This window comes from Lytechinus variegatus, chromosome 3 (assembly GCF_018143015.1).
Source record: "Lytechinus variegatus isolate NC3 chromosome 3, Lvar_3.0, whole genome shotgun sequence".
In the NCBI taxonomy this organism is placed as follows: Eukaryota; Metazoa; Echinodermata; class Echinoidea; order Temnopleuroida; family Toxopneustidae; genus Lytechinus; species Lytechinus variegatus.
In genome coordinates this window covers 29,848,725-29,860,753 of record NC_054742.1, presented here as the reverse complement: position 1 = coordinate 29,860,753, position 12,029 = coordinate 29,848,725, and the positions used below count along the sequence as shown (strand labels likewise).

General features: G+C 35.6%; 1 protein-coding gene across 1 annotated transcript in view; it reads right to left on the bottom strand.

Moving 5' to 3' along the window:
* LOC121410722 (protein DENND6A-like) overlaps positions 1-8,623 on the bottom strand; it is a 51,513-nt gene extending 42,890 nt beyond the window's left edge. The window contains exon 1 of the mRNA XM_041602991.1: positions 8,413-8,623. Within this exon, the coding sequence (XP_041458925.1) occupies positions 8,413-8,598 (186 nt within the window). The 5' untranslated portion in view covers positions 8,599-8,623. The remainder of the gene's footprint in view (positions 1-8,412) is intronic.
* Between the last annotated feature and the right edge of the window lie 3,406 nt (positions 8,624-12,029).

Below are 12,029 nucleotides of genomic sequence, written 5' to 3'. Positions count from 1 at the left end.
TATTTCTGAATTTTAAACATTTTTTCGTAAATATGGATGTGATTTCTTTTTCCTAATGTGACATTTTATGTACTAAAAAACGATCAGAAAATTGGGTTTCCGCTGTTAGATCTAACGTTACTGCTAAAATACGTTGTCTGTACGTACGGACCTCCAAGCTTTTCAGTAGGTCAGAGCAAGCACCACTTTTTTAGTTTCAACATCAATCCTGACTTCATGTTCCAGAAAGCAACGTATCAGAGTACCAGAGGCCATTCTCAAAAGCTCAAAAAAAAAAACCATTCCAGACTGGACATAAGGAAACACTTTTTTAGTAAAAGAGTAATAGATAGCTGGAATAAACTTCCTGAAGAAGCTATCAAATCGTCCTCACTCCTCAGCTTCAAACAGAGACTATCCAAATTGGGTTATTAATGGGCTACAAAGGCCCCCAAACCCTGCCACACTAATATCTACCTATGTGAAGATGGAAGTGTGGCACTTCAAGGTATGTCTATGCATTGGTGAGTGAGCCAACGCAGTTCAGCGGAACAACCAATCAGTGTTGTAGTGCCTTGATGCTCGGCCTTGGCCTTAAGGCGCCTTAAGGCCTATTTTTTCAAAGCCTTGGCCTTGAACATTCAGGCCTTGGCCTTGAGAGGGCCTTGGCCTTGGCCTTGAGGATTTTGAGCCTTGAAATTTCAAGGCATTTTCAAGGCATTTTCAAGGCTTTTTCAAGGCATTTTGTATTTTGTACTTTTCATTTGTTTTATACAAGTAATTATAAATGTTTCAATTGTTCTGTACATCTAATGACACTAAATACTACCAGTCAGCAGCAGCAGAAGCAGTATGTGTACTTAGCAGTGCCATCAATTGCAATTATCATCACATAATTATGTAACAAAGAGAAGTGATGAAAATTAATATTATTTATCGGTAATATGACGTAATCATGACTAATAAGGATAATGACAATATCAATAATAATGATAATAATTACGATTAGGATTATAGTCAGTGGCGTAACTACAGGGGGGCATGGGGGCACGTGCCCCCCCATCGGCTGACTAAAAAAAGGAGGAAAAGAGGGAGAAAGGAAGAGAAACGTAGTGGGAAAGAAGACAATGTTCATTATAATGTTATAATTATGTTATGTTACATTACATAAGAAACATTTTTTTCATATAAATGAAACATAATTTGCTCAGGGCATATGTCTTCATTGTTCCTGGTGCTCCCATTGTCTGTTTACCGAGATATATAATCCTGTTATACTAAAACCTCCCGTTTTCAAGTCAATATACACCAAACTACCAAATATATTTCCTCGCACTTCGAGTTATTCTTTTACATGTACAAAAGTATGCTTCTTTTTCATGAATACTGTAAGTGATTGTCCCATTTTAAGGTCTTAATATAAAACATTTCCCGTCCGTGCTTACGTTCGCAGTAGTGGATTGGTGAAAGATGTCTGCTCTCCATCAATTCCTAGAATGAGTCCTTAAAATGTTCCTTTTTCTGTTTTCTGATCTGAATATCAAAAATTTTCAGCTCGCGCTTCGCGCTCGCATCATTTGGTTAGTGAACTATGTAAGTCCTTCTTGAATTCCTACAAACAAGCCTTAAAATGCCCCTCTTCAGGTCTGAATTTCCTAAATTTTCAGCTCGCGCTTCACGCTCGCAAGATTTGATTAGTGAGATGGGTATGTTAATTGTTAATCATGATTACAAGTGCTTTATGTGCATGTTTAGATGTAATTCTAACAAAATCAGCAAGCGCTTATTGGCACTCCCATTAGATGACTATGGTGAGATGTGTATAATCTTAATAGATAAAAGATTCCTAAAATATAGTCCTTAAAATCTTCCTGTTTGGGGTCAATATCTTCAAAAATTTCAGTTCGCGCTTCGCGCTCGCATTATTTAACGAGACAGGTACGTATCATGATTACAAAAGATTGATTGTAATGTCCCTTTTTAGGTTTGAATATCAAAAATTTTAAGCTCGCGCTTTGCGCTCGCATTATTTGACTAGTGAGATACATGTCCGTTTATTGGCACTGTCCTTATAAAAATATCTCTATTAGTTCAGAATACCTGGCAACTGGGAGCGCTTTGCGCGCTCACTAGGCAATTCCAAGTTTTTGCTGATGCCCCCCAATGCCGTGACCCACGGTACGCCACTGATTATAGTGATTTTATGACAGGAATAATTCTAACAGATCTGACTACAATTTTGACAACAATTTTCATACTCTAAAAATAGCTTACTCTAAAGAATGATAACAAGGTTGATTTCTATTCCATTAGGTTTTCCTTCTATTATTTTCTTCGACCAACAAGAATGTTTTAAGTCTTAATGATATTCTGAAAAGATTCGGTAAACTTGAACACAAACTTCAATTTCGTCATTTCCAAATGGGCTATGGCATGATGAGCCAAAAATTTTGAGGGGCCAAGCATGGCATACAGAGCAAAATTTTAGGTTTCAAAATCAACAAATTTTGGATTGTGCTTGCATAAATTATTGTTAAGTAAGGTTCGCATTCAATTTACACAAAAAAATGCTTAGAATGTCTAGTTTTTAGATCGGAATATTACAAATTTTTGAGCTCGCGCTTTGCGCTCGCATTTTTTTGATTGGTGAGTTATGTATCCTATTTATGAGTCACTAAATGCAGTCCAGAACAGCTTCCTTTTCTGGTCACTAAAAATTTCTGCTTGTGTTTTGTGCTCGCGTTAATTTGTTTAGTAAGATGCACACCTTTTTCATGATTACAAAAACAGCTCAAAATATTTAAATTTTATTTCTTATTACAACATCTCGCAAGGATGCCCTTTTAACAGTGATTGGCACCATTAAATTGACCCAAAATCGAGTTTTACAACTTCAAAATTGATTTTTTTTTCAAAACCACTTGCTCGCTATGCTTTCTATAGCGGGAAATTAAAGCCTAAATCAAAATATCTGTCTTATCAATTAGAAATCACTTAAAAAAGCTTTGCTGAACTGCACCAAAATTCTCATTTTGACTTATACTGTAAGTGCATTTTTGGCTTTGACCTCCCCCCCCAAAAAAAAAATACATTCTGCCTCCCCTGTCCCAGGTAGAGGAGAAAGACATGTTGAGAATGGGCATGCCATGATCAGATCACCTTGGTAATAATAATTATTGCAATGTGAATCGTCTAGAACAATAATTAATTGTACAAATGTAACTATATGTTTATTTTAATTTGATGTCTAAATCTACATGATCTATCATAAAATTATTTTCGTTTTAAATGTACAAGGGTAAAAATTTTTGCTCGCTCACACCTTTTATACATTTGGTCGTGTGTGTCATGTATGCCGCCTAAGCATTGTTGTCTTTTTTTCCCATATATTGTACAATTGAAATGCCTTGGCCTTGGCCTTGGCCTTGAGGTTTTCAGGCCTTGGCCTTGGCCTTGGGTTTCCATGCCTTGGCCTCAGCCTTGGTTATTGAAGCCTTGGCCTTGGGTATTAAAGCCTTGGCCTTGGCCTTAGCCTTGGAGGTTTGAGCCTTGACTACAACAGCTGCAACCAATATAGACTGAAGCTTTTGATCTACTACATGACATGAGTTCCGTCTGGTAAGAAACCTTAAATTTTTCATATTTAAACTAACACACTTTTTACATCTTTAATATGCATGCATTAGTCGTATGAAGGTTCACACATGTACATAATTAAAATAAATACAAACCGATTTCACCCTCTAAATATGGATTTCCTAGGGAAATCCATCAGGGTGTACAAGTCTCGCTTATACATGTATGGGAAGGGTTTCAAGGCTCTGTGATGCAAGTATATGTAAACAACTAAAAACATTTAAAATATCATCACGATTACGAAGGCTCACGCACTCATTCAAATGAACAAGGTAATGATATAACCTTTTTCTCAGTTACATCTTCATGTGTGGCGAAATATGGGTGGCAATGTTTGGCTTATTTTCTCTTTTTCTATGGGACAAATGTCTGATTTTCTTACACTGTCAGTTTTCATTACAGCTATTCATCATATAACTTGGCTCTTATGTAAATTTAATTTTTTAAATTATTTTTTTCGTAATTGAAAATAGAGATTGAAAAATGAAAATTTTCTTGCCATATAACTTTTCACCAATAGAGGGCGTACACAAAAATATGCCCAAAATTCAAGTTTTTGAGCGCTATGGTCAATACAAAAATTATTCTAAGTTACTAATGAAAATTGAATTGCAAATGTATGGAAATTAGTAAATTTGGTCACAAAAGTGATATTTTAATGATTTTTTAAAGTTTGTGCTATGTACAGTATTAGTCCTACCTGTAGATTCCCCACAGGCAGGATGGTTGCAGTGAACAAGTGGGCTCACGTAGACGTAGTCGTAACCGCATAGCGGGCGGGAGCCCAGGATCGTATGTGCAATTTGGCATACTCACCTGACAAGAGTGAAGTATGGTCAAAATAATTCTCCGAATAAATAGTTAAAACAGAAATCAATCACTTACCACGATTATCATGATTATATGGATGAAGGTCTAACGAGTGGCAGTTTTTCTGACATCTGGGCACAGACTGGAACCTCAAAAAAAGCATGATCGGTTCATCACGGACGGACATTTGATAGATTTTGAAAGTTTTGAAGGCTTGTAACAAATTAGGTATATGATGAACAAGGTTCCTTTGTGTTTTATAGTGAAGGGTAGGACATAGTATGCTGAATGATTAAAAAAGTTTGTTGCCATGGTTACCTACAAACACAGGTATCCACTAAATGTGCCATATCACGGACGGACAAGATAGAAATGTGGTTTTTAGAATTTTTGTACATTTTTATTGTTTCTATCTAAACAGCTTTACATGGACCAATTATTGTTAATGCACCTAACACTCGGGTATGTTAGCTTCTATGTTCAGCATATTGAATTCTTAACCAATATCAAACTTCCGAGAGAATTGCATATATTTTCCATCACGGACGGACATCATGGACGGACATCACGGACGGACACAATTAAAATACAATGGAAGTACTCTGTAAAAAGTTCTTAGTACTTTTTTGGTAAACAAATGCAATTGTTTTGATGATTTGTACATATTTTAATAATATTAGACAGTATTAGTTGCACAATCAAGTTGCTACAACTTCAATCAAGTTGCTGCAACTTGATTTAAGATGTAGCAACTTGATTTCTATGCTAGACGCACAGTATAATCTAGACATACGATTGCTCTTAACACATTTCTTGTCAAAATCGAACGTAAAGAATAGGTGATGTACAACTGTATAATAAAAAAAAATAAAAAACGTAAAAAGCCATTGATATGCAGGCAGAAAGGAGCAAATTCACATGACAGTCCTTTTACTTTCAGAAGATGTTAGTATTCATAGAGAATTAGCAAGTGAAAAGACTTTAAATGAAAAATTGACATCCTGGTTCTTCCCGCACACATTTTTTACATAGTTTTTGTGGCTCAACTTACCCCAGACGATGGCACAACTTACCCCACAGATGGGGCAAGTTGAGCAATTTGACATCCTTTTTTTCAAAGGTCACAATGACATTCAGCGTGGGGGTAGAAAGTTATATATAGGCGAAAAATATTTCCCAAGAATCAAATTTAAAGGTAAGGTACTTATTTCTACAATATTACTAGTCATATCAATTCTAACGTGCAACATGCAAAAAGTGTCACAACTTACCCCGCCTTCCCCTATTGTCTTTTTAAAGTGTAGAATACAAGTAGGTTCAAAATCAACAGCTAGTTGATTATTGATCATGTTGATACAAGTATTTTTATGATCATGATGATTTTAGGCATTAATTTTCCAAGAGCAAAGATGTTTTTTTAAGGTCCAAAAACTAAATCTAAAAGATTAACAGGTCACTGATTCTTATGCTTGTTTGTTGGATCAACACTTGTCAGGGGCTCTCTTTAAATCCATCTTTTGCATATATCAAAGCGGAGACACCCCATAACATCAACAGCCCTCATGTATTTAGGCCCTGACCGAATCCAAAATTGAAATTGATATTCCAATCCAAAGCTTAACTTCTAAACACTACATTGCAAGCTTTATGCATTTTCACAGTTTACCAGATAAGCGATTTGCTTAAAATTAGCTCCAAAATGGACTTCGAAAAAAGGTATTCATGTAATTTTCATAAACCTATGTTCTGTTAGAAGCATTGTGAATCCATAAGTTTGTACATGGAAAAATTGATTTTTCTGCTTATCAGATTATGCATTGCATTCTACTTCTTCTCCATCACTTTCTGCAAGCTTGAATTGATGAAATCTACAGCTTTGGACTTGTTCTTGCCATACTTTGTTTCCCGCTTTTTTGGCATATACATGTACATGCAGCTTTTCAACTCTATCTGCATTCCAATAATGCTTAACAATTTTCCTGACAACAATATAGCCCCAATAACGGCCAAACAAAGATATCACAAAAAATTGTGAAGAGTTGTAGGCTTATTCCATTTGAGTTCTGAATAATTCTCAGAGCCATTTTTCACTGCAATTAGAAGCTAAAATTAAACTAATAATCTGCTCAGCAAAGTTTCTCATTTGCATATATGAATCTTTCCACAAGTATTTCACTCGTCTGTCAGTGATGAAATTAATGTCCGTCCGTGATCATTTTTCATTGATTTATTAAATGCATAAAATGTATGGATTTTAGCTATGTTCAAATAAAATGATGAACAGTGTCCAGTGAAATACTTCTACACACTTTTATTTCTGTTTCTATTCTGATAAAGAATAAAAAGCTGAGTCCATAGACATTATCCTAATAAAAATGATCACGGACGGACATTAATTTCATCACGGACAGACGGAAATGTTAACATCTACAAGGAAAGTTTACTTCCCATATTTTTTCCCTACTAATTTATGTTTGATGATAGATTAATGTTCAGAGTGCAAGACCATTAAAAAAATTGGAGTAACTTTGAAAACAATAAAACTAGAGTGAAATGAATTTGAGTGAATTAACTTTGTCCGTCCGTGATCAAATTAATGTCCGTCCGTGATCATTTTTGACTGACTTTATGATATGGATAAAATGTATGGATTTTAGCCATGTTCAAATAAAATAATGTACAGTGTTTAGAGAGATACCTCTAAACCTTTTTATTTTTTATTTCTACTCTGATAAAGAATAAAAAAACTTTTCATCTTTTTTTCCATCACGGACGGAAATTTCAAAATGGAAATGTTAACACCTACCAAAAAAAATTAGTTCCCAATATTTTTTTTCTACTATATTATGTCTGATAATAGAGAAATGTTCAGAGTGCAAGAACATCCAAACCAAATTAGAGTAACTTTAAAAACAATAAAACTAGAGTGAATTTAATTTGAGTAAAAATGTCCGTCCGTGATGAGAGGTAGCAGCACCCCCATGAATAAAATGGACTATTCCGGTACTTTCGGAATCATCAATCTTCATGAAACTTAGTTTTTTGAAACCTGAGATATCAAAGATTATTTTAAAAGCAAATTTGATAAAAGTACTTTAAAAAAAAATTTTCACCTCAATGCGAACCCTTAACCGATCATGCTCAAAAACGAAAATTTCTCTCCTTCTACCCCCGTCTCGATCGGCCATTTTGTTAACGCAGTCGGTCGTAGTCGTAGACTAGAATCATGATTTGAATTTCAAATTAAAATATTTTAAATTTGAATCTGTTGAGAACCAGTAATTTACAATGCAATCAAATTTGCATTTGATTTGCAATCAAATCTCAATCAATAACATTTCGGGTCTATTATTATAGTAGGCCAGGGCAAGCACCATTTTTTCAGTTTCAATGCACACCCACACATGTATAGTGATTGTATTACCGACCGGCCTTGTATTACTGAACGCGCGCATCAGATGCGTCAGAAAATAATCAAATATGCTCAAACCTTTGCAACTTCCTTCCAAAGGGAACTTAAATAGAAAAATGATGAAAAATTATCAAAAACACAATTTCGAAGTCTTTATATACTCAAAACAAAAAAATTGTCAAAATAGCTCATCAGTGACTTTGTTGTTTTCCCAAGTTCCCAACTTTTCCCATAGAAAACACACGTTCGGTAATACGATACCTTTTCAATTTCAGAATCAAGTGACCAAAATATTTCTATTTCGAAGAGGGGTCCGATTGGAAGCTGATGTCGTAAAAAGGAAAAACAATTTCGGCAAAATTTCTGCATATTCATATTTTGTAGGTATTTGTGTATTTATGGTGAAAGTTTGGTGAATTTTATTGGAATAATGTGTTTGATATCATATGATCAAATTCATGAAAAGTGTTCGGTAATACGATCCACTAACATACATGTAGCACTAGCAGCCACCAACAACAGCGGAACAAAGGAATGGGACTGCCGTGCAGTCTGCATCTCAAGATAATTCTTACCTCCAGAGCTTGTCCGAGTTCAAGATCAAACGTCACAACACAAAAACAATTAAACCATTCTGAAAATCCATCCCACGGAAGGATCTTCCTATTTCCATCACTCAAATCTTCTGACATATCGTTATTTTCTGTGTCGGAAAGATGACGAAAACCGACTTTATTGTCCCCTTCCCGTAAAGTGGCCATTGTTTTTTTCTCTGACTACCTTAATGTTGTGATATGATCGGATATATACGACGTGCGCGTGCGCAAATTATTACATGCGTGCCTAGCCTGTATAATGTACATGTACTGTGTATCTGAACCACTGAACCATCTCTCTAAAGATCTAGTGGAGAGATCAGTGATTTGAACCAGTGCGGATGGGGTTTGAGGTTCGGACTGATATGACTGACTGACTGACTGACCGATTTGATTGATCGATCGATTGATTGATTGATTGATTGATTGATTGAGTGAGTGAGTGAGTGAGTGGGTGGGTGGGTTGGTGGGTGAGTGAGTGAGTGAGTGGGTGGGTGGGTGAGTGAGTGAGTGGGTGGGTGGTGAGTGAGGGAGTGGGTGGGTGGGACCGGTGGGTGAATGAGTGAGTGAATGAGTGAGTGAGTGAGTGAGTGAGTGATGATTTGTTATTCTGAAGCAAAAGGGTGACATCGCACTGTTTGCAGCTACAGGCACACACTGTGTGTAGGGCCTATAGGATACGAGTACATCATTTTACGGCAACACTGCATGGGCTTATTCTAAGCATGTTGTAATCATGAACAAGATCATAATTAAGCATGCGTATCCAAAAGCGAGCAATGCCTAGCTGATTCCCCCCCCCCCCTTTTTTTATACAGGACTGTGAACTGAACTGCATTTTAAAGGGCAAGTCCACCTATTCAAGAAAAACGTTGATTTGAAATTCTAACAAGCATAACGATGAAAGTTTCATTAAAATCGGATGTAAACTATAAAAAAAACTTGTGACATTTCGCTAACAATTTATGCACCAATTAGTAATATTTGATTTTATGTAATTTGATGTATTTACTTAAATATCAACAACATTTACATGTTTACAGTTTATAAAACAAATTGCATTAGTTACAATGGTAAATTGGATCAGAACACTTCTGCTAATCGAGCCTGGCCCCAAGAACAAAAACGAAACAAAATTAAATGCAATATAAATACCCCTCTTACCCCTCTTAAAGGTCCAGTCCGTATTTTGTTGATTTGAATTAAGAGAAAAATCTGACAAGCATTAATATGCTGAAAATTTCATCAAAATCGGATGTAAATCAATGACATATTGAAGTACTTTTTTCACAAAATATAGTTATATCCACAATTAGTCACATGCAAATGAGAGAATCAATATTCCAATTCTTACACATTTGAAAATAAGGATTAATTAAACCGTAAAATGTTAAAGAACATTCCACATGTTCAGGGAGAAATGAAACTTTGTTTCACAGGACATGAGGAGAAAACCGGGGGAGAAAATTATAATATTTCATATACTGTAGTGAAATACAAAAGAAAGAGTGAGTGAGTGAGTGAGTTAGTGATGTCATCAGTTCCCTCATTTGCATACCGACCGGGAACTGTTTCGTGAAATTAAGCGAAAATGTCATAAATTTCTTATTTTACATCCAATTTTGATAACACGTTCAGTGCATGTTAATGGTGTTAAGCTTGTTGGTTTTTTTTTTTTTTTATTTAAATCAACTTTATGTTCGGGATTGACGTGTCCTTTAAAGGAGAGAGATGATCGATGTCATTCACTCACAATTTCTCAAATGAGAGGCTCTATAATGTCCCTCAATAACTCATATATTATATTGTTTCAATTTTGAGATTTCACAATAAGAACTTGACTGAACAATAGAAAGTTATGGTAATTAATTTCGCATGCTAGTTCAAAAAGGAATAAAACATGATGAAGAAGATATTTAAATATTGCACACGTTGCATTAACACAGAACAAGTGAGTGCATGTCATTATATACCCTAGCTTACAAGATGTGAATAATTATAACGGTTTTTGCGAAATTAAGCGAATTACTCGAAGTCATTACATGGCAATATTGATGAAATCTTCATGTGTTAATGTTTGTTTGATTTCTCTCATTTTATTCAAACCAACTTATTTTGTTGTGGGTGACTGTTGTCACCCTGAAAATGAGACTTTTTTTGACCACGAACATGATGCATATCTCACAAAACAAAATTGCAAAAGCTTAAGGGAGAGAGCTTTGCGACAGCCAGGCCGGACTAAAACCCTTGGCCCTAGCTACCCTAACCTTTTTCTTTTTTTTTTTACAGTATACTAATTCACCCCCGCCCCCCTTCTTAAAGGACAAGTCCACCCTAACAGAAAGTTGATTTGATTAAAACAAGAAAAAATCAAGAAAAATAAAATTGAAAATTCATCAAAATCGGATGTAAAATAAGAAAGTTATGACAGCTTAAAGTTTCGCTTAATTTCACAAAATAGTTATAGGGCCTATGCACATCCTGGTCGGTATGCAAATGAGAAGACTGATGACGTCATCCACTCACTATTTTCTCCCCATTGTCAAGTGAAACAAACACTAATTCCTCCCTGAACATGTGTTAGCATTGTTTGATATTATAATATGGTTCAGTCAAGTTGGTCCCGTCAAATCTGTAAAAAATGAAATATTGTACATTTCATAAAATAAAAACAAAAGAAATAGTGAGTGAGGGACATCATCGACTGTCTCATTTGCATGTCACTGAGTTGTGCATATCACTGTTTTTTTAAAAACAAATGAAAACTTTAAAATGTCACATCTTTCTTATTTTACATCCGATTTTGATGAAATTTTCAGCGTTATGCTAGTTTGATTTTTATTTATTGAAATTTTCATTTTCTTGGATGGACTTTGACCTTTATTATTAGGCAGTGCCAGGACGGAGTCAATTCTTCGATATCTTCTTTTCTCTCTCTCTCTCTTGCTTTTCTTAATCTTCTTTTTTTTCACATTCTTCTTCTTGTTTTTCTATTTTATCCTAATGTTTCCGTCCATCCCGTCGCGTCTTGCCTGCGCCAATCCCGACCTTTCGTTTGAGGACGCGAACGCTAATTTACAACGGTAGTTGATTTTGGAAGAGACTTTTTGGGCCCGTCGTAAAACTCTAGCCGGCAATGCAAATTGTGTGACATGAGATTTTTTTTTTCGTTTCGCATCTGCGACGGAAACGTTCAATATGCGTTTCGTGTGCAAAATTCTGGTTGCTACTATGGTAACAGCGATATATCCGATTGAGGACGACTTTCCAAAGCCACATTTGATTCCTCCTAGAGCTCGAGAGGCCGCCCGGGGGCCCACTTCCATTGATTAATGGATACCAAGAGCAACCACGCGTAAAAGGGGACAGAGTGGGCAAGTACATTACGTATAGACCTATGTAGAGTTATAAGGGTGTCAAAACGATGTTTAAAATGCTGAAAAAGGGATACTGACATATCCAATACTTGTAGGGTGTCACAATCCAAATACTAATTAAGAGATGCATTTTCATAATATGAAAAAGACTTACTTCCATTGTTTAGGGTGCTTTTCGAAACTCCATTGTCGCGCATGGTATCCACTCATCAATGGAAG